The sequence below is a fragment of the Macaca mulatta genome, chromosome 15, assembly GCF_049350105.2.
Source record: "Macaca mulatta isolate MMU2019108-1 chromosome 15, T2T-MMU8v2.0, whole genome shotgun sequence".
In the NCBI taxonomy this organism is placed as follows: domain Eukaryota; kingdom Metazoa; phylum Chordata; class Mammalia; order Primates; family Cercopithecidae; genus Macaca; species Macaca mulatta.
In genome coordinates, this window is record NC_133420.1 from 116,464,504 (window position 1) to 116,489,001 (window position 24,498).

General features: G+C 38.5%; 1 protein-coding gene across 4 annotated transcripts in view; it reads right to left on the reverse strand.

Moving 5' to 3' along the window:
• Nucleotides 1-2,513: 2,513 nt before the first annotated feature.
• AGTPBP1 (ATP/GTP binding carboxypeptidase 1) overlaps nt 2,514-24,498 on the reverse strand; it is a 197,877-nt gene continuing 175,892 nt past the window's right edge. The window contains exons 26-27 of one of the 4 annotated variants that reach the window (XM_077966285.1): nt 23,251-23,368; nt 2,514-3,256 (exon numbers count right to left, since the gene is read on the reverse strand). In XM_077966285.1, the coding sequence (XP_077822411.1) occupies nt 23,263-23,368 (106 nt within the window). In that variant the 3' untranslated portion in view covers nt 2,514-3,256; nt 23,251-23,262. Of the gene's footprint in view, nt 3,257-8,943; nt 10,190-23,250; nt 23,373-24,498 lie in introns of those variants that run through there. The other 3 variants (XM_077966286.1, XM_077966284.1, XM_077966287.1) reach the window with 3 other exon arrangements.

A 24,498-nucleotide genomic window follows, 5' to 3' on the forward strand; every position in this document is an offset into this window, starting at 1 on the left:
GGGTGACAGAGCGAGACTCCGTCTCAAAAAAAAAAAATATATTTTTTTATATTTTCAAAGCTATTTATTGTTTATGAAAAAATCATTTCCTAACTATAAAGAATTTCTCCTTCAATCTTGTGAATATTTAATAAAAAGTTTTATTCAGGCTCATAATGTATGCTAAAGTACTTCATTAATATAAAATATAATAATATGTGGTTAGGAATTTTTACACTGCTAACATAATAAATTGAAACATTTGAGTCATTCGGCACATTATAGTAACTGTAGTTACTTTTTACACATGACTATCTTGGCGTTTAATTTCTAATTTTGTAAAAGCCAAAAACAAATTCATATACAGCCAGTCCTCTATATCTATAGGTTCCATATCCACAGAGTAAGCCAATCTCAGGTAGAAAATATTCAGTAAATAATGAACAATTTTTAAAAAGGCAAATTTAAAAAACTGCCAGGCACAGTGGTGAGTACCTGTAGTCCTAGCTACTTGGGATGCTGAAGTGGGAGGACTGTGTAAGCCCAGGAGTTCGAGACCAGCCTGGTCAAAGTGTCCCATTGTGAGTCCTCATCTCCTAGAACACACACACAAACACATACACTATATAGTATAACTGTTTACACAGCATTTATATTTATATTGTATTAGGTATTATAAGTAATCTAGAGATGATTTCAAGTATACAGGAGGATGTCTACAGGTTAAATGCAAATACTACCCCATTTTATACCAGAGATCACAGCATCTGTGGATTTGGGTATCTGTGCAGGGTCCTGGAACCAATCCAAGAATACCAAGGAACAACTAACTGTATGGACATAATCTACTGTATGGCTCCATAATCTACTCTCTGAAGAAGTGTAACTATAATAAAATATGTAATTGTTTTATACATAAAATATACAAAACAAAAAATAATAGTTTATAATTTTATAATTATAAATAATTAAATAAATGATTAAATACTTTCCTTGCTAAGTTATCCTGATCTTTCCTAAATTTGGTTACCACACGAAGAGGACTAGGTCTACTTCACAGTCTATTTGATCTTTGTTTTCTGAGATTAGGAAGAATTAGGCTAGTGAAAAAGACCCCTTTTCAATTGCTCCATACTACGTTTTTAAACATGGCTCCCCAAACATCAAAAAGAATTGACACTGTTAATGAAATACTTTAAATATTACAAAGAAAAACCATTGATTTGGAAAACGCAAAACTCTGAAATCCATCTCTATCATTTCTTTTCAATTGTAACAGGTTAAAAACACTTTAGGAAAAAGTGAGGAGGATATGTGCCAAAACCTAAGCCCCTGAATCCTGGCGAAAATCTGCAATGAGGTATCTTTTGGAGGTTGTTTTATTATATCAGAAACTTAGTTCTTAAAACACTTAGCCAAAGTCAATGGATTTGCTTTATTTTATTTAAAAATAAAGTCATTCCTGCAGTAAGAAGGCTAAAACCCAGGTAGGTATCACTACAAGAAAGGGTTTGGCCGGGCGCGGTGGCGCACGCCTGTAATCCCAGCACTTTGGGAGGCCAAGGCGGGCGGATCATGAGCTCAAGAGATCAAGACCATCCTGGCCAACATGGTGAAACCCTGTCTCTACCAAAAATACAAAAATAAGCTGGGCGTGGTGACGGGCGCCCATAATCCCAGCTACTTGGGAGGCTGAGGCAGGAGAATTGCTTGAACCCGGGAGGCAGAGGTTGCAGTGAGCCGAGATCATGCCATCGCACTCCAGCCTGGGTGACACAGTGAGACTCTGTCTCAAAACAAAACAAAAACAAAAACAAAAACAAAAAAAGAAAGGATTTAAATGTACTGCAGTCATCTAGGATTCTGATACCAGCATCAGCACGCCCTAAATCAATTCACTTCAGTAAGTCTAATAACACAGCACAGCTCACGAGATGCTGAATAAGCTCAACAGACAAATGCACATTTAACATCAGATCATCTCCTCACTGCATTTTGCAAGCTTCTTAACAAACTATTCAACTGCAGTGATACACTTTAGGTATATCCATGAGGCAAAGTATTAGAGAAATGGGCTTTCAGATATATCTCTTATGATAGGTGTGGGTATACCTCTATCATAACAAAATTTAAGACTAGCATATTCAGCTTTTTTTTTTCCTTTTAATGAGACAGTCTCACTCTGTCGCCCAGGCTGGAGTGCAGTGGCGCTATCTCCTGGGTTCAAGTGATTCTCCTGCCTCAGCCTCCTGAGTAGCTGGGATTACAGGCACGTGCCACCACTCCTGGCTAATTTTTGTATTTTTAGTAGACAGGGTTTCACCATGTTGACCAGGCTCAAACTCCTGACCTCAAGTGACCCACTCACCTCAGCCTTCCAAAGTGCTGGGATTACAGGCATGAGCCACCATGCCCAGCTAACTTTCTTAAAAGCAACTTTTTATCACTGTGTCCAATTCTGGGTTTTTATCACATTCTCACAAAGTTCTATACATCAAATAATCTGAGCTGGTTAAAGAAGATGACAAAATGAATGCAACATTTAATACAGTTTTATTTGTTTAATTTGGTAAATGTAGAATGTAATGGTTTCAAGGCAAACCCTGGATTACTTCAGTCACAACCCAATAGTTAACATGATTCTGAAGAACAGTCTTATCTTCAATATCTACCCACTTCTAAACAAACACATCTATAGAAATCCATGTACATATATATTAGTTTTCAACAACTCAGGATTTTCAACAACTCTAAAATTTCAATTTTATATTCTGAACACACTTCAAAATTATCCATTTGATGCAGGATATAACCATAGGGAGATAAAAATTCATGCAATGATACTCAGGTTTTTTAAAGGTAAATCCAATATTTGATCATTCAATGCTACATAAAGTGCACTGAATATCTAAAATAAAACAAGTGCCAATTTTATCATTAATTAATAACATATTTATTGTCTTGAAACCAAACTGGCCCAAGTTACTTTTTGTCTTTTTGAGTCAGCTCTGTATAAACTCATTTCTCTCAAGTTTCCTGTGAAATAAAAACCAAGATATTCCATTTCTTCTTTGCGGTTAACAGGAGATGGTAGCGGGCTCAAGGTAGGTATGTTCTTGATAATTCAGAGTCAGAAAGCACTTCTTCTTGAGCAGAAGGTTCATAATCTCCTACATTTTCAGCCAACTCAATATCTAACTCATCATTACTTTCTGCACTGTAATCAACTTCTTCAAGGAATCGAGGTTCATCTTCATCCAAAACGTAAGTGGTAGGGCTGCAGCCAAAACACACAGACCATACAAGACTTTGTTAGGTCTTAAGGTCCTAATGTAAGATTATTTCACCATACTGGACTAACTCTTTGATTCCAACATGATATAAGCTGCATTAACTTTAAAAATCTTATCCAAATGAACAAGTTGAGATTTATAATAGGTGAAAGTTCCTTGTATTGACAATAAGCAGTGAAATGTGAATTATTAATTATATTACAAGAGTATCGACATATATCCTAACATTAGATAGCTTAAAAAAACAGTGAACTCTCTCATCAGGTTATTTCTTTGAAAGACTTCACCAATTTGCAAGCTAAGATTTATTTTTAAATTCTACTTTAGTCACTGTAAATCAGGCAAAAATAATTGCAACAGTCCTTACAAGAAACTGTGAGCATTTAATTGGCTTCTCGAGCAATGCACTAAAACCACTCACTCTAAGTCTATAAAGTGATTAGCTGCCATAAAAACAGCCCATGTACCCACCCCCCGAGTTTCTGTAGGTCAAGAATAAAAATGAAAAACAAGTGAACACTCTATACCCAGATTAATACTTTCCCTAAGGACACAGAATAAGACATTTGCTTAAAAGCACTAAGTGCTTCTAAATATTTCATGAAGTAAGTCGTTTGGGACTGAGACAACTTTTCTACTAGGTTCTGTAACGTATTCTTTCCTAGAAAATTATCACATCATTCTGATATCTCCCTATTTGTGAGATACACCCCCCCACACACAGTATCAAAGAAACACTACAGAAACATTTCAAAATCTCTAAAGTAGTGCCCAAAACTACCTTAATTTCATATAGATGTATGTTTATTTATTTCCCACCTGTTTCCAAAAAGGATTTCCTATAACTGATGCATTTAAAACCTATAAAATCAGACAATGAAAAGGGAACAATAATCTGTTAAAATAAGAGAGAAGCAGATGTCATTAGGCACCTAAAATGAGAGAATTCATGCAACTGAGTATGAAATTCAGTCCAGATATCTGGAAGTTAAGGTGGGATGGGAAAGTTAATAGATTACATGGTTCTAATTTTCGGAGAAGTTTGCAAGACTTTATCTGGCAAGAGTACCTTTTTTCCTATACTGGCTTTAATCTTGCTCATTAAAGAGAAAAATACATTGCAAAACCACCTTGATTTAATGTAGCAAACTTCCTCTTAAAAGTTCAGAGCTTGCAATATGATAGAGTAGTCCAAATAAATCAGGCTAAGTGGCTTGGAGGATTGTGTGAGACTCAACAACATACCTAACCCTCACAAGAACAATTTTAGTTTTTAATTTGCAACTAAAATATTTAGTATGAATCTGTTAGGTCTTTAGAGAAACAAGTTAGGTTAAAAGAAATGATTATTTGTGTTTTTTGTTTTTGTTTTGTTTTTTTTGAGATGGAGTCTTTCTCTGTTGCCCAGGCTGGAGTGCAGTGGTGTGATCTCGACACACTGCAACATCTGCCTCTGGGTTCAAGCAATTCTCCCGCCTCAGTCTCCTGAGTAGCTGGGACTAAAGGCTCCCGCCACCACACCTGGCTAATTTTTGTATTTTTAGTAGAGATGAGGTTTCACCATGTTGGTCAGGCTGGTCTCGAACTCCTGACCTCAAGTGATCTGCCTGCCTTGGCCTCCCAAAGTGCTGGGATTACAGGTGTGAGCCACCGCGCCTGACCTTATTTGGCCTTTTAAAATGACTTACCATGTTTCTTTTGAAATACAATAATTCATTCTTCCTCCTTGAGTTTGTATTTCAAATTCTCAGAGGAGTCCCAGGTGATTCTTAGAATAAATGGAAAACTAACTGAAGCAAAGAAGGGGAAAAGAGGGAAGGGAGAAAAGACAAACCTTCTCTTGCCACATACTTATTTTCTTCCTGGAGACAGTCATAACAAGAAGAAATGATAATGGAAATGTGAGGAAGAGACACATACTAAAAAGTTATGCACTGTGCCAGCACAGGGGCTGGGGGCACCCAGAACTACAGAGGCTGCTTCCAGATAGACAAGAGTGGCCAGCGTCTCCCCACAGGTGGGAAGAATACAAAACCCACGTGTTGGGTAGGTGGGCAGGGAAGCACGCACTGTTCAAGAGATCTATGGACAGCGGAATTCCAGCCTACCTTTCCCATCTGAAAACAGACTTGGCATAAGTGAAACTGGCTGCTGGGAGCCCAGCCACTGCACTGGAATCAGAGTAAGGATCTCGTTCTCCATGGGAAACTGAATATTAGAGAGTTAATCAATTCGAACAAAAGGAAAGCGTTTACAGAAAAAGCCTACTCTTATAAGCTGAAGTCAGTGAGGAAACAGAATGACAGAAGTATGATTTAGGAGCAAGAAGGATGTCCAGGATGGAGCTAAATAAGCTCCTTGACAGTATGGAATCGTACAGCAATGTTTGTATCAGATGTTGATGTGCACTTTTAAGACAAAGTAGCACAACCTGGAAGGCAAGCACCTGGAAAATTAAAAGAAGCATCTTCACAAGAAATGCTCAGGAAAATAATCTGATCCTGTCAGTTCTTGATCTTGGCTCATCCATCATGTTGACTATGAGAAGAACTCTATTCATTTATTGAAATCACCCATTCTCGTAAGGGTATGGAACTGGTCCATTCCTCTGATTCCACTCCTATAACCCACAATGGCCCTAACATTTGACTCTTGTTTCTCCAGGTGCTAATAAAATAATGTTCCTAGCCACAGCTTCATTAAGGTCTACATTAGAGCTGAAGTATACAGCACACGTCGAGTTATTGTGATGGGCCGACCAGTGCTAGCTCAGGCACATCAGTCAGGCTGAGTGTGCAAAGAGGAGGAAGTTCATGGTGGAAAGAGGTATGCACAAGTGTGTGTAAGAGTGAGTATGTGTGAGAAGGGGAGAGAGAGAGAGAGAGAGATATTGGGGGATCTCGAAGGAGCTAGGGAAATAAATACTGAGACAGGGGAAAGAGAAAAACAGAAGATTATAACCCCCAACGTTTCACTAAAACCAGCATTCAGACTGCTATTCCAATCACCATTTTCCAGTCCATTTTTACTAGCTCTTTCCACTGTGCTTCATGGTGGTGAAAATTCTGATACCCTTCTATTCTAGTTTGCTTAATTCCTTTCTGTCCCTTCTCAATGGTGATCACGTGCTCCTCATCCTCTATGTATTCCTCAAACCTAGGCACTGTATTTATAAAAATGCTTTCTTAACCAACAGCTCTTATAAGTATCCCGTCTTTGAACAAGTTCATCTATTTTAATCTGTATTCTGATTACTTCCAAATCCAAATTTCTAACCCCAACTTCTCCACTGAATTTCTGTAGATGCATAGACTTGCCAGTTGCATGACTGTCTCACGTGCACCTCAAATGTAGCATCTGGAGAACTCACTGTTCTCCCCAAGCCCAATCCTCTTCCAGTATGCTTGGTATCAGTCACTCTGAGAGTCATGCAAACCAGTTTACTATAAGCAAGTCTTGCCACTCAATATCCTGACCACTCCATGCCTCACATTTCATATTGCAAGCCTTCACCAGCACTGTTTCCTCTGCATAAGGTATTGATAGGGTTTGGATGTGTGTCCCCTCCAAATCTCATGTTGAAATGTAATGCCCAGTGTCAGAGGTGGGGCCTGGTGGGAGGTGCTTGGGTCATGAGTGGCTTGGTGCCTCTCATGGTAATGAGTTCTCACTCTGTGTTCATGCAAGATCTGGTTATTTAAAAGAGTGTGGCACTTCCCCCTCTCACCATGTGACATGTCTGCCCCTGCTTTGCCTTCCACCATGAGTAAAAGCTCCCTGAGGCCTTCCCAAAAGCCAAGCATACTGTGGCACCATGCTTCCAGTACAGCCTGCAGAACCATGAGTCAATTAAACCTCTTTTCTTCATTAATTACCCAGTCTCAGTTTATAAGTACCCAGTTGCTACAAAGGAATATCTTTATAATGGACAAATCCAGGTATACTTCACATCTTTCTTCCCCTAAATACTCTTATTTTTTCAAAACACAGCTCAGTCTCATCTTCAGATGTTCATCCTTTAAGCTCATCTTGGGATATGTGTACTTTTCCTGTATCCCCTTTGTACCTTGCACATTCTATCTGATCACTTTATATATGCAATTGAAACCACTCATTTGTGTGCCTATCTTCTCAGTGTTAAATCACAAGCACCTGTAAGATCAAGAACTGTGACTTACCCATCTGAGTACCTCCTGTCAGCTTCCAGAAGGGCATGACACATTGCAGGCACCTCAATAAATGTCTGCTAAACTCTTTATGAAAAGCCTTGAGGTTGACAAGATCCTCAGTTTTAATCCCACAGATTTTATTTAGTGAGCAAACTTCAAGGCACAAGACCAATCACAGCAATTCATCTTTGCTTTTATTAATAATTTCAACGTATGTTTTGAGCACTTTACAACATAGGAAATGCTTTCATAGACATTATTTCCTATGATTCTCACAAAACCTTCACTTAAGAAAAAGACTTCAAGGTCACTTGCCCTATGTTTATAAAATAATCGCTTAAATAAGCAGATACGAGTCCAAAAATTCTTACAATCATAAGAAAAAAAAAGTCTAACCAGTACTTAATTATTTCCCATCATGATTACTTTGTTTTAACGCCACCATTTCCTTGCGTCCCCCATTTTCTTCACATAAGTTTACTCCTTTTGGCTTGTTCTGCTTCATTCTCTGACAGCTGCCCTGTGTACACCTGCCTTAATATCCATCCTTCTACTCTGAATAGACTAAGCCAAAAGCAATTAAGAAATATTTCATCTTAAGGAAAACAGCATTTTAGTCCAAAACCAAATACTGTCATGCTGCTTCAAGAAAAACATCGTAACTTTCACCCAAAGAGCCTTCCTCACAGGATGAATGCATTGAAATTCTCCGCTGTATGGTGTCATTATGATGCAGAAAAGGTTTATAATTTCAACTGATTTCTAAAGAGAACAGAAAAAAATTTTACTTCATGCAGATTCAGAAATTTTTCTGGCTACCCTCACATTAAGCTATTAAGTGTAACCCAAAACTAAACCTAAAAAATTCACCATCTCCCTCAAATATACGCCATCTCCTTCCACGAGAGCTGATTTGACATGCAAGACACCAGAATGTAGACCCTCAGCTCCATCACCTACAACAGGCACAGCGAAAGCAAAACACTGCCCATGGAGTTGGAAATTCTGGGTTGTGCCTCTACTGTATTTACCAGTTGTGTGACCCCAAGCAAGCCATTTCCCTTCTCCGAGCACAGGTTTCTCAGTGTAAAGCAGAGATAACAATATCAGTCCTACCCATCTTACAAAGTTGCTGTGTTCATAGTATGACAATAATAAAACCTATCTTGTTCAAGAAAACAATAAATCAACCTTTCTCAATTCCTAAAGAACCCAGACAATGGCCTGTCTCAAGCCAACAGGATGAAAAATACTCCATCTACCTTTGCACCTCAGAACTCTGCACTCTGAACTCTTGAGCATAACCCACCTGTTTTAAGATAGCATAATAAAATATCACGGGGGAAAATTCTTGAAAATGATGCACAAGCAGAAAACTATGCCATTGCCTAAATTATCAGCATTTGTGACTTGCTGAGTGTGTCTGATTTTCTTGTATTGAAATGTCAGATTTAGTGTGAAAGAAAATCTTTCTATTTGCACAAATACCAGAGGATGTTTCATTTATAGAATTTATAAAATTTTATTCCTATCTTGTGAAAGATAAATACAGCATCTCCTAAAAATATCACAAAGTAAACAAAGTTATCCATAGAAAATGCAAGTAACAATTTCTGTCAGGCTTAAATAGCTACAGCATATAGACACACATGCATACACACAGAACTAGCGTACCGAATATCCAATGAGAGAGTATGTCTATTTGAAAAAAAAAATTGCTAATTCATTTGTACTTTTGTTGAAAAGAACAATACAGTCCCTGACTTGTAGTAGTTCAACTTAATTTTTTTTGACTTTACAATGTTGCGAAATCATTGTTTTTTTACTTTCTGTATAATACTCAATAAATTACTTGAGATATCCAACAGTTTATTATAAAACAGGCTTTGCCTTAGATAATTTTGCCTGACTGCAGGCTCCTGTTTAAGTGTTCTGAGTATGTTTAATGTAGGCTAGGCTAAGCTATGACGTTTGGTAGTTAGGTGTAGGAAATGGTCTTTTAACTTCCGGTATTTTCAACTTACGATGAGTTTATCGGGACATAATCCCACTGTAAGTCAAGGAGCAGCTGTATCACTAAACTGGCTTTGGGAAGCGGCAATTAACTATGTCACTAAGCTCCAACTTATTTTGCCATTGATTTAAAATATTACTTACACATAATGAAAGTGTTAAATGATTAAATTATCCAAATTATACAACAGTATTTCAAAAATTGAAACCATTATATTCTAGTAATTTTGGTTATACACTTGGGGGACAGAAGATACAATAAAGGAACATGAATTTTAGAGTTAGACCTCAATCCAATTCCTAATTCTGACAGGAATTTCTAGATGGATGGCCTCAGGTAAATTTCCTTCTCTGAGCCTCAGCTGCACACATCCATAAAAGGATCACAAAACCATCTGTCTCTGATCATTCTCAGTAGAACATTAGAACCTCTGGGATAACCAACCTTTACAGAAATGGAGAATGAACATGCTCATCAGGGGTCCCAAGACCACCTTAGGGTTAGTGATTTGCTAGGACGACTCACAGGACTCAGCACACAGTCAAATTCAGTTATGACTTATTACAGTGAAAGGATACAAAGCAAAATCAGCAAAGAAAAAAAGGTGCGTGGGGCAAAGTCCAGTGGAACCCAGGCCAAGCAAGGGCAGCTGTTAGAGGCAGAGAAGTCATCAGAGCTTTCAGCAATTTCAAAGGATTGGAGGCAAAAACTGAAGTTCAGAGCTGCCAAGGTTCCTGAAAGAAGGGAGGTGCAGACATGTGACCTCAACACTTGACAGTTTTCCCTTAAAGACATTTGACAAATTTTTAAATTACATAGCAGAAGAGGCTAAAAACCAATGCATAAAGCAGCAAAACAACTAAAACAAAAAATAAAAAAGTGAGCAACAGAAATTTCTGGTAGTCCTGTGGTGCTGGGGAGAGGAGGAGCCTAGACCTTCAGTTGTGACCTCTGGAGGGCTACAGCTTTCAAGAGTGAACCAAGAGTTAAAAGAGGTTTCACACATTTTGCAACCCTACCTTAAGGCAACTCAGTGGCTCTCTGGACTGAGGCAATCTGCCCTACTCTAAAAGCCTACCAGAAGATAAAATGAATCTTCCGTGAGGGAAGATATCCAGAGCCTCTGAAGTTTTTATACATAATACCTGGCATTTGACCTAATATTACCAGACATATTAAGAAACAGAAACAGGAAAAGTATTTCAACAGAAACAGACCCAAAGGTAGTTCAGTATGGGGTTTCTCAGGCAGGAACTTTAAATGATAACTGTAATTAATATGTCCAAACAGATGATGAAATGAAGAATTTCACCATCTATTATCTATTTAAAGCGAATCAAATGGAAAGCCTAGAAGTGAAAAATATTTAACTGAAATTAAGAACTCAATTTTTTTGGACAGAGCTGGAAAGAGAATTAGTGAAGAAGAGATAGGTAAGTAGAAAATGTCCAAACTGAAGGGAAGAAAGCAAAAAAGGATAGAAAACTTAAATCTCCACATAAATTAAGCCTGCTGAGGAGAACTGAATGTGGCAGATGTAACATTTGAAGAACTAAGGGCTGGGAATTTTCCAAAAACAATGACAGACTCAAATCACACATTTAGGAGGGGCTACAAATCCCAAGTAGGATAAATATAAAGAAAACCAACTCTCAGCACTCATAGCAAAATTGCTAAAAACCAGAGACAGAAAAACCTAAAAGCATCCAGACAAGACTCATTACCTTCAAAGGAGTAAAAAATAAGACAGTAGGCCAGGCGCAGTGGCTCCCGACTGTAATCCCAGCACTTTGGGAGGCTGAGGCGGGCAGATCTTGAGGTCAGGAAATCGAGACCATCCTGTACAACATGGTGAAACCCCGTCTCTACTAAAAATACAGCAATTAGCTGGTTGTGCTGGCACGTGCCTGTAATCCCAACTACTCGGGAGGCTGAGGCAGGAGAATCACTTGAACCTGGGAGGCAGAGATTGCAGTGAGCCGAGATCGTGCCACTGCACTCCAGCCTGGCGACAGAGCAAGGCTCCATCTCAAAAAAAGACAGTTGATTTCTCAGCATAAACAATGGAAGCTCAAATTTAATGCAGTGGTCTCTTTAAAGTGCCAGTGAGGGGGGCGAGGTGGCACTAGGGGGAAGACCCACTTAGAATTCTATACTGGAGATACAGTCTTCAAGAGTGAAGGTGAAATAATAAGAACATTTTCAAATAAATAAAAATGGAAATAATTTGTTGTAAGCAGACATGCACTAAAAGAAAAATAATCTTAAACCGAAACACAGAAATAGAGGAAGAAATGAAGAACAACGGAAAAGTAAATATAAGTGAATATGACTAACTAAAACATTAATAATGTGTAATTAGATTTAAAATATATGGAGTTCAGTTTAACAAACCCTAGGGCATACTTTAGCGTGGAAAGTGGGAGAACAGAAAGGATCAGAAAAAAATAACTATTAGTCTTAGTACCCGGGTGAGGAAATAATCTGTACAACAAACCCCCGTGACATGGATTTACCTATGTAACAAGCCTGCATATGTACCGCTGAACCTAAAAGTTTAAAAAATACTAATAAAAAATAATAAAATAAAATATATAGAGTTCAATTAAAATATATGACAATAACACAAATGGTGAAAAGGTGAGTAGAATACATCCCAAGGTCCTAGCATTGTCTGTGAAGAGGCAAGAAGAGTACTTTTTATTATACGCTAATAAACCAAATATCCATGTTGTCATCTCTAGAGCACCAGTAAAAGAATAGTAAAAGAGAATGGAACAAGCTTATAGAGAGACAAAACTGGAATAACAATAAAATGTTTTGAATTAATCTCAAAGAAGGTGAGAAAAAAAACATAAAACAAGTGAAACCAATAGAAAACAAATATAGTAACTTACAAGCTTAACTGTATTAGTAATTCATTAAATGGAAATGGAGTAAATATTTCAATTAAAAGACAAAGATGACTAACTGGATTATAAAATACAATTACATGATACATACAAGATTCCTATCTTAAATATAAAGAGAAAACTGGGACTAAAAGGATGGAAAAGATATATTATGCAAAAACTAACCAACCAAAACTAGGACAGCTACACTAATGCAAACCAAAGCAGGCTTTTAAGCAAGAAGCATTACCAAAGAAGAGACGTTTCATGATAAAGGGATCAATCCACCAGAATGATGTAATGATTCAAAAGCTCTACACATCTACTATAATAATACATAAAGCAAAAATTGACAGAACTAAAAGGAAAAGTGGACACATTCACAGTGATAGGGGAAACTTGAAAACATCTCTCTTAATACCTAATAGAACAAACAGACCCAAAAACCATTACAATGTGAAAAATCTGAACCACAGATTTAAAAACTTGATCTTATCAGGAATATATAGAATGCTACAATCAGCAACAATGAAAGAATATACATTATTTTCTAATATGAATAACACTATGTATTCTTCCTTATGCTGGTATATTCTTATTTTGAAGTCTTACTTATTGTGAGAGAAATAACTTCTTCTTCCAAGAGGCTACCAAAAATATAAATATCCATAAATCTTTACAATCATCAAATTCCTTATACAGCTAAGTCTTACAGACTAACAATCACTAATTTGAAAGCTATTTACATCTGTTTAATCGTTCAGATAACAGATAAAATAAAAATTCCTTTTGCTAAGCACAAAAATACTATAGCTATTTGCTTTTATGAGTCCTACCAGTATTTCCAGCTTTGACCTGAAAGAGAAACACCTACCCCAGGAAAAACGTAATGCAGACTTAGTGTTGCATCAGATGGAATTTTTATTATACAACACAAATGGGTAAAATTAAAATGACTTTTGTTTGGTAATTACCAATAAATGCCCTGGGAATATATAACGTAATGAATATTCAACAATGAACATTATTGAAAAGAAAGTTCTATAACTTTTGGTAAACACAGAGGATCTAACATAAGCATTTATTTCTGATCCCTTCTTAATTACTACTATGATGACAGTAAAAAATAAATAAATAACTTTTTTTTTTAAGGATAAATTCATAGGGAGAAAACAAATTTTCTATTTTCTATATTCTATTCCTGTCTCATTGTTAGAATGAGACAGGAATAATACAGGGTGGTCACAAAAGAATAGAAAATTCCAGGCAGCAGTTTCACATGACTAGCAAAAAGAAACTGCTGAAATGGCTGCAGAAACTAGGGACTGATAAGACCCTGAAAAACCAGGGTGTGGACCTGGCTAAGACCAACTGGACCCAACACAGCACTGGAATTGACCTAGGTTTTACCTAGGACCCCATCATATGCTTATTAACATACTAAGTCACACACCCACCAGTGTCATGACAGTTCCAGGTACACCCATATTTGGTGTAAAAGTGGGTGGCACAGCAGTTCTGAGAAATCTCCACCTTTTTCCAGTTATCTTCACAAATATTCCACCTTTTGATTAAAGAAAAGATAAAAGATAAAAATCCCAGACCCCACTGTGGGACTGTCTCTTGAGTATGCCTACAGTCCCCTTTCTTGAATGTATACTTTTGTTTTGCAATACATCTCTGTATTTTCACTATTTTCTGACTCATCCTTCAATTCCTTGGCATGCTGGTGTCAACAGCCTGGACACAGACACTGGCTGGGGTCAAGGTCCCATCAGCATTTGGAGACCCCCTCCAGCATACCAGTATCAAAAGCAAACAAGAGATATCAACAAAATGTTGGAAGATGGAGGCAGGTGGAGGCAGATGGATGAAACTAATGGTCTTGAGTTCCAACTTCCTTCACTTTGCTAAGTACCTACAGTAGGGAGAGAAATCAAGGGGAAAAAATGCTGACTTACATTACAAAGCCCTAGAAAAGTTCAGCAATTGGAGACGGTGGTTATTTTTAACAAATGGGTTTTAGGGTGGAATTGAAAACAAGAACCACCTAAAAGATTTATAAAGAGGAGTCAGACCTTCAAATTCCCTTCATCAGCCCATCTCCTATTTCACTAAGATGGGAAGTTGGCTTTCAAAAGATGCTTCAGAGAGGCTACGCACATAGGGCCAAAAGGGAGAAGTAGCAGAAGTACAATCCAGAAAATGGGGGTGCAAGTGGGGAGCGCAAGTCAAAGTCTGCTCGAAAGTAAAACCTATCGAGCTCCCCAAATGCTGGCTTATGCCCCAAAGGCAATATTTCTCAAAAAAAAAAAAAAATTCCCCTAGGGAGTCTTTGTAGATAGATGTTTTTCCTAACTCCCACCCCTTAATTAATTACATCAAGTATTAAAAAGATAAATTTAATGTCAGCTAACACCCAGCTAAACAAAGAATGGGTAAATCAGAAGGTGGGTTAGGAAAAACATCCAGAAGAAAGCACAAAGAGATAGAAATCTATTTTCTATAAATAGAAAGGACAGAAATTTATTCATAAGAGAATAAAAGACACAGAGGATATAGTGAAAAGATCTAATGTAAACATAAGTGGAGTCCCAGAAGGAGAGGTAATGAAGGCAGGAACAATGTTTGAAGAGAATATAGCTAAGAATTTCCCAAAACTGATAGAAGACATGAAGCTCCAAATTTAAGAAACTTCGGGAACCTCAAGCAAAAATAAAAAGAAAATCCTATCTATGTATAAAGCTCCTAAATATGAAAGACTAAGAGAAATTCCTAAAAGCAACTTAGCCTTAAAAGACAGACCATTTTCAGCCAGGCATGGTGACTCACGCCCAGCACTTTCAGAGGTGGGGGCGGGCAGATCACGAGGTCAGGAGTTCAAGACCAACCTGGCTAACATGGTGAAACCCAATCTCTACTAAAAATACAAAAACTAGCCAGGTGTGGTGGTGCGCGCCTGCAGTCCCAGCTACTTGGGAGGCTGAGGCAGAAGAATTGCTTGAACCCAGGAGGCAGAGATTGCAGTAAGCCAAGATCGTGCCACTGTACTCCAGTCTGGCGACAGAGCAAGGCTCCATCTCAAAAAAAAAAGACCATTTTCAAAAGGGCAACAATAAGACGAACAGCTAACTGGACATCCCAACAGTGGAGATGGAAGACAACAGAATCATGTCTTTGATGTATTGAAAGAGAGTAAATGTCACCTGGATTCTCCAGCCAGTGAAAATATCCCTCACAAGTAAAGGTGAAGAGATAACAGTGTTCTTTGGGAAAAAGAAAAATGATCTCAGATAAAACCCAAAATGTAGGGGAAAAATGAAGAGAAAAAAGATCAGGGGGTGGAATGTGTAGTGAGAGCTAATGGCTACATTAAACAATAATATCTATAAAGTTAAAAATACTCACAGTACCTGAAAGTATCTAACAACAGCAACAGGTATGTTGAGGGGGGTTCAATGGACTTAACATGCTCTAAGAGTCCTGTATTGTCTAAAAAAAGATAAAAGTACATTTTTTTTTCTTTGAGAAGGAGTTCTCGCTCTGTCACCCAAGCTGGAGTGTAGTGGTGCAATCTCAGCTCACTGCAACCTCAGCCTCCCGGGTTCAAGCAATTCTCTGCCTCAGCCTCCCAAGTAGCTAGGTGGCACCTGCCACCACGCCCAGCTAATTTTCATATTTTTAGTAGAGACGGGGTTTCACCATCTTGGCCAGGCTGCTCTTGAACTCCTGACCTCCTGATCCACCCGCCTCGGCCTCCCAAAACTACAATTTTATGTTAAGAGTTTGATAAAGTGAGACTGCATGAAGTAATGCCAAGTGTCCATTAAAATCAGTTAAGAAAATAAAACCAATATAAATCTAAAATCAACCAATCTAAAAGAAAGAAAAAAAAATAGAACAGATGGAACAAATAGAAAGCAAATAATAATCTGGTAGATTTAAACCTAAATATGTCAATAATTAAAATAAATGTAAGTGAACGAAATGCTCCGATTGATAAAGAATAACTATATTCTGCTTACAAGACACATTTAAATTTAAAGACACAAAAGGCTAGAAACAAATAATAAAAAGATAGCTTACATACATAGTAACACTAGCAGGGTTAAGATTCTGTCAACTTTGTTAACTCACACACTCAGAAGTTTCAAGCTTTTCCAATTAAAATAATTTTACAGATTAGTAGTTTTAAGCTCTGTTTAATTTACACCTAATTTTTAAATCTCCATTGTTATTTAAAAGACTAAACTTATCTTTCACCAAATAAAGCAATGGTGTAGAAACTAAATGGAATGACTGGTGACTTATTTTTCATAATTATCACAGATTCACTTTGAATAAGTCTGTTACCTTTTTCTTAGTTTATTTAAACAAACTTAAATGTTACATGCCAAAAACCTGATGGTTCAGTGTTGTAAAGAATAATTACATAATATCTGAAATTGGGCAAATATTTACATCCCCCTTCCCACCCCAATTCATATGTTGAAACCCTAATTCCCAAGGTGATGGTGTTAGGAGGTGGGCCTTTGGGGGGTGATTAGGTCACGACAGCAGAGCCCTCTTGAATGGGATTAGTGCCCTTATGAAAGAGACCCCATAAAGATCCCTCACCCCTTCTGCCATATGAGGTTACAGTGAGATGACCACTGTCCATCAAAGAAGCAGGCCCTCCCCAGACACTGAATCTGCTGATGCCCTGATCCTGAAATTCTCTGTCTCCAGAACTGTGAGAAATAGATTTCCGTTCTTCATAAGGTACCCAGTATATGGTATTTTGTCACAGGAGCTCAAACAAACCAAGGCAGAAATTGACACCAAGAATTGGGGGTGCTATTGTAACAAACATGTAAAAATGTGGAAGCAGTTTTGGAAGTGGGTAGTGAGTAAAAGCTGTAAGAGTATGGAGGTGCATGCTACAAAAGGGATACATGGCTGTGAATGCCCATAAAGAGTGATTCTGATGAGGCTCAGAAAGAAAACAGGAAAGCTACAGAGAAAGCTTCAGACTTCTTAAAGAATACTTAATAATCCTGATAGAATGTTGGTAGAAATGTGACAGTAAAGGCCATTCTGGTGAGGTCTCAGATGAAAATGAGGATATTTGGCCAAGGAATTTCTAAGCAAACTGTTGAAAGTATGGCTTGGCTTCTCTTGATTGCTTATAGTAAAATGCAAGACTAGAGAAATTAAAGATGGAATTGTTCATGAGAGAGGAAGCAGAACTTAAAAATTTGGAAAACTCTCACCCTGTCTATATTGTAACAAACGAGAAAGAGAGTTTGGGAGAGAATACCAAGAGTGTAGCCAAAGGACCAACTGATAAGGCATAAAGTCAGTCAAATAAACAGTGCCAGGAGCTACTGTCCAAGACAAGAAAAGAATGACCACCCTCCCCAACAGGCAATTCAGAGATCATTAGAGTGGTTTCAAAAGAGGAGCTGCCTGTGCCTGTAGGCTCGCAGACTCCACTCCCTGCAATCTGGCACCCTGCTCCTCAGCAGCACAAGGTGAGGCTCTGGAAGGTCCAGGTGTGGTACACACGCAGTGGTCACCACTGCAGAGGGCACAGGCATTTGGCAGCATTCATGTGTGCTGTCTCTGCTGAGCCCCAGAATTCACCAGCCTGGGGAGCATGGCTACCTCCACCTAGATAGCGAAGGATGGAGCCATAGGCACACAACCCAGGCAAGGAACCACAAGGGCAAGGCCACTGCAAAGAGCTGCTACCAGGGCAAGGCCCAGCAAAGCCGTGGGGACAGGACTGCCTGGAGGCTTAGGGATCCAACCACTGGCCAGCAAAACTATAGGGATGGAGCCCCCACTCGAGCGTGTCCAGAAGGTGGAACGGCAGCCCCAGTGGGCCTGAAGAGCAGAGAATGCAGCTAAAGATCATTTTCAAACCTTCAGGTTTTGGACATGCTCAAGAATTGTCACTCCTTTTTCTTTTTGGAATAAAAATGTCTGTCCTGTTCTTGTCCTCCCATTGTATTTTAGAAGCACCTAACTTGGTTGATTCCACAGGCTCACAGCTAAAGGAAAATTTGCCTCAGGACAAATTATATCTTGAATCTCACCCATATCTGATTTAGATGACACAGTTATATGCTCCAATGATGTTTCAGTCAACAATGTCATGCATACATGACAGTGGTCCCAATTATAATACCATATTTTTACTGTGCTTTTTCTATATTCAAATATGTTCAAATTCAGAAATACTTCCAATTGTGTTACAATTATATATAGTATTCCATACGGTCCCATGCTGTACAGGCTTGTAGCCTAGGAGCAATAGGCTAGACCATATAGTCGAGGTGTGTGATGGGCTATACCATCTAGGTTACTGCAAATACACTATATGATAGTCATACGATGGTGAAATCACCTAACAACACATTTCTCAGAATGTATTCCTATTGTTAAATGATTCATGACTGTACTCACATGAGTCTTTGGACTTTAAACTTTTGAGTTAATGTTGGAATAAGCGAACGCTTTGGGACTATTGAGATGGAAATGACGTATTTTGCTTGTGAGAAGGACATGAATTTTGGGATAAGAACAGAGATGAAAGGTAATGAACTGAATGTTTATGTCACGTGAGGTTACAGTGAGAAGAAGGCCACCTATGAGGAAGCAGGCCCTCACCAAACACCAAATCTGCTGTTGCCTTGCTCTTGGACTTCACCACCTCCAGAACTGTGAGACATGAATTTCTGTCATTTATAAGCCATCCAGCCTATTGTACTTCATTATAGCAGTCTGAGCGGACTAGGATAACATCTGTCAATGAGTTACTACTTATGTTGAAAAAGACATTTAATGTAAACATTTATTCTTATTGCTGCAATGATCAAGCATATTTGATATACATTGCCTATAAATGAAAATAAATTAATTTATAACAGATACAGTATCTCGGGAAATAGTTAAAACCAAGAAGGATAAAACTGAATTGAGGGCTCATTTGTGGAATAACACGATCCACACTGCATACAGGTTGAATAAAGCAAAATTCTGGCAGGGAAAGATGGATTTGAAAGATTATAAAAGGGTGAACTCAACTAAAAAAAAAGTTGGGGGAACTTGTATTCATTAACTTGATACCTCAGTTTCACATTAGGACCACGAAATAGATTAAAAATTATAAGGACAAAGAAGGGATCCAGAAGAGCACAGACAATAAAGAGAAAAGGACAGGAGGGTGATCTTAGTAAAAGTTAAGTGGTCTCCTAGTTCCATCTCTAATACTGTCATTTACCCTTTTCACTTACACTTGGAAATGTGGCTTCCCCTACTCTGATTCCATATTCCTCATTACGACCCTCCAATGCTACCTAATACTACCTCCTCAAGCAATCATTGCCCCTTATCCTCACTATTCTTTTTTTTGTTTTGTTTTGCTTTTTTTTTTTTTTTTTTGTTTTAAATTGCTTTACTCTTTACCAAACATAATTATTTCATGAAGATTGTGTCTTTTTTTTTAAATTTATTTATTATTATTATACTTTAAGTTCTAGGGTACATGTGCATAACGTGCAGGCTTGTTACATATGTATACCTGTGCCATGTTACTGTGCTGCACCCATCAACTCGTCAGCACCCATCAACTCGTCATTTACATCAGGTATAACTCCCAATGCAATCCCTCCCCCCTCCCCCCTCCCCATGACAGGCCCCGGTGTGTGATGTCCCCCTTCCCGAGTCCAAGTGATTTCATCGTTCAGTTCCCACCTATGAGTGAGAACATGCGGTGTTTGGTTTTCTGTTCTTGTGATAGTTTGCTAAGAATGATGGTTTCCAGCTGCATCCATGTCCCTACAAAGGACACAAACTCATCCTTTTTTTATGGCTGCATAGTATTCCATGGTGTATATGTGCCACATTTTCTTAATCCAGTCTGTCTAGGAATCCAACTTACAAGGGATGTAAAGGACATCTTCAAGGAGAACTACAAACCACTGCTCAGTGAAATAAAAGAGGACACAAACAAATAGAAGAACATACCATGCTCATGGATAGGAAGAATCAATATCGTGAAAATGGCCATACTGCCCAAGGTTATTTATAGATTCAATGCCATCCCCATCAAGCTACCAATGACTTTCTTCACAGAATTGGAAAAAACTCCTTTAAAGTTCATATGGAACCAAAAAAGAGCCTGCATCTCCAAGATAATCCTAAGTCAAAAGAACAAAGCTGGAGGCATCACGCTACCTGACTTCAAACTATACTGCAAGGCTACAATAACCAAAACAGCATAGTACTGGTACCAAAACAGAGATATAGACCAATGGAACAGAACAGAGTCCTCAGAAATAATACCACACATCTACAGCCATCTGATCTTTGACAAACATGACAAAAACAAGAAATGGGGAAAGGATTCCCTATTTAATAAATGGTGCTGGGAAAATTGGCTAGCCATAAGTAGAAAGCTGAAACTGGATCCTTTCCTTACTCCTTATACAAAAATTAATTCAAGATGGATTAGAGACTTAAATGTTAGACCTAATACCATAAAAACCCTAGAAGAAAATCTAGGTAGTACCATTCAGGACATAGGCATGGGCAAAGACTTCATGTCTAAAACACCAAAAGCAATGGCAACAAAAGCCAAAATTGACAAATGGGATCTAATTAAACTAAAGAGCTTCTGCACAGCAAAAGAAACTACTATCAGAGTGAACAGGAAACCTACAGAATGGGAGAAAATTTTTGCAATCTACTCATCTGACAAAGGGCTAATATCCAGAACCTACAAAGAACTCAAACAAATTTACAAGAAAAAAATCAAACAACCCCATCAAAAAGTGGGCAAAGGATATGAACAGACATTTCTCAAAAGAAGACATTCATACAGCCAACAGACACATGAAAAAATGCTCATCATCACTGGCCATCAGAGAAATACAAATCAAAACCACAATGAGATACCGTCTCACACCAGTTAGAATGGCAATCATTAAAAAGTCAGGAAACAACAGGTGCTGGAGAGGGTGTGGAGAAATAGGAACACTTTTACATTGTTGGTGGGATTGTAAACTAGTTCAACCATTATGGAAAACAGTATGGCGATTCCTCAAGGATCTAGAACTAGATGTACCATATGACCCAGCCATCCCACTACTGGGTATATACCCTAAGGATTATAAATCATGCTGCTATAAAGACACATGCACACGTATGTTTATTGCGGCACTATTCACAATAGCAAAGACTTGGAATCAACCCAAATGTCCATCAGTATCCTCACTATTCTTATTGAAGCACTCATCCTCCTCTCAAATATAAATAATTCCAAACACTTTCCTTAAGAATTTTCTTGCCTCTACCTTGCCAGTTTCAAAAAAATGCATACACTTCTTTCAGGTAAAATGGCATACTTTGTCAGTGGCTTTAAAACTCCCAAATGACTAAAGGATAAAGTCTAATGTGCTTACATGATTAATTAGGGCATATAAGACAGTGCTATTCCCAGAAATCTAATTCCATTGAATTTTTAAATCTTACATAGCTACCTACCTCTTATTCGAATAACTCAATATGTGACTGGCACACATTGCAAGGTACCAGGAATGGCACATTATGCAGTACTAAAGAGCGCAGATACAGTCTCTGGGGTTAACTAAGAGTTAGCCAGGCAAAGTGTGAGCAAAAGGCTTCTCTTAAAAGTTGGTATTAAAGCCAGGCACAGTGGCTCATGCCTGTAATCCCAGCAGTCTGGGAGGCCGAGGTGGGAAGACTGCTTGAGCCCAGGAGTTCAAAACCAGCCTGGGCAACATAGGGAGGGGCTCCCTCTCCACAAAAAAAAAAAAAAAAAAAAAAAATTAGCATGTGTCTATAGTCCCAGCTACTCAGGAGGCTGAGATGGGAGGACTGCTTGAGCCCAGGAGGTTGAGGCTGCAGTGAACTATGATCATGCCACTGCATTCCAGCATGGGCAACAGAGCAAGACCTTGTCTCAAAAAAAAAAGAAAAAAAAAACTGGTATAGAAAAGTACATGCTTTCAGGTTCCTGTTATCCCCGTCCCAAAGACAGAGCAATGATTAGGTAAAATACAAAACAGGATGACAAAAATGACACATATGCATATAGAAATAAGATATACATCTCCTTGGACTGGAAAAAGAACAGAATCACGAAGTCAGGTCATGGGTGTGCCACCAGGTCCAAAAGCAGACAGCAGTAGCTCCTTCAAGGCAACAGAGAGGCTGAGAAAGTGCCCTACAGGCAGGGAGCTAAATTCAGACTTGTGAATGCAGCAGCTGGAGTTAGGCTTCCCACTTTAGAAAGGAGGCTGAGAAAATAAGGCTGAGACTTCTGCCTAAAGCTAAAGCCTTTATAGCATTGCAATTATAAAGTCAGAAAGACAGACAGAGGGAATCACAGCCAGAACTTTCATGAACTCAGTGACTTGTCCTGGAAAATCCCCAATCACTAAAGGATGGGACGTCTGAAATGTCAGTATCATGCTACCATAAACTTGTGCCAGAGCCCTGAGAGGGCCAGGTAGAAGGAATCACAAAATCATTAAAAGGTTACGGGGAGAGGCTTGAAAGGCCTGGGAGTGGGGGACTCTTACTCAAAGTGAGCCTGCAAACTATAGGATCATGAGAAATAATGGATGAATTTACCAACACAATAAAAATAAACAGCACAATCTACAAATGACTTTGAAAGTGCTTAGGGTCCTCAAAGAAGGAAAGAATAACGGTCATAAGATAAACAAGAAAATGCAAGGGCTGGGGTGCTGGCTCAGGCCTGTAATCCCAGCACTCTGGGAGGCTGAGGCAGGTGAATCATTTGAAGTCAGGAGTTCAAGACCAGCCTGGCCTACACGGTGAAGCCCCGTCTCTACTAAAAATACAAAAGTTAGTCAGGCGGTGGCACCTGCCTGTAATTCCAGCTACTCAGGAGGCTGAAGCAGAAGAATCGTTTGAGCCTGGGAGGTGGAGGTTGCAGTGAGTCGAGATTGTGCCACTGTATTCCAGTCTGGGTGACAGGATGAGACCCTGTCTCAAAAAAAAAGAAGAAAGAAAATGTGAAATAAATGCAGAAACAAAACAGAGCAAATTAGATGTGAAATACATAGTCATTAAAATAAAAATCTCCCAGGAGATAAATTCTGGAACTAGTTGGTGAATTATAAAATGCTACTGAAGAATTTACCTAGACTGTAGCAGGAAAAGGAAACATGAAAAAGTGGTTAAGAGATATGCATGGAGAACAGACTGAGAAATTCCAGTACAGGAATTCTAAAAGAACAGAATAAAGGGAATGATAAAGAAGCAATTTTCAAAGAGAAAGTGGTTGAGAACTTCAAAACTGAAGTCAAGAGTCCTCAAATTAAAAGTACTTATTAAGTGTCAAGCAAGATATATTAAAAATAAGTCTACTCCTAAACACAATGTACTGACACTGAACCAGACTGAGGATAATAATACAATCTTAAAGAAGTGGAGAGACAGACATTTTGGTAGAGAAAACCAAAAATGCAAAGACCCTAGAGTGACAAAGAGATTGATCTGTTCTAAAATAAGGCTACTCAAGGTGTGGTCCACTGACCAGTATGGTCTACAAACTCTTTGTTACTGGCCCATGGTGACAAAAGTACAGAAACTGAAATGAAGTGTTCAGAAACCCTTATAACAATTTGACACAGAAATTATAGGTATGGTGAATCTAATAATAATAAATTAGAGCTCATATTTGTATTCTTTGGGGTCCTCTCTTCCATTTTCATAGTATTTCATTCTCATCGCATTTTTACTCAAGTATCAGTACAGAAAAAGTCGTAAAACAGAAACTGGTCCTTTGCCATAGCTGGTTTAGAAGCACTGTTCTGCAAATTCAAGGGTGGTCAGTGCAGTTAGAATGATAAGGATACAAAGTGAGAGTAGGACAAGCTGAAAGAGAAGAGGAAGGTGTAGGTGGCTTATGCTGGACCTCAGAGACTCTGACAATGGATATATTCCATTACACACCTGGGACACTGATAATGGTTTCTAAGCATGAGAGTGACCAGTGCATGCAAAGAAGGTGGAGGATACCAGAAGTAAAGTACATGGGGCAAGACCAGTCAGAAGGTTACTGGAGTCATCCAGGCAAAGGGTAATGGCAGCCTGGACTACTGTAATGGTAA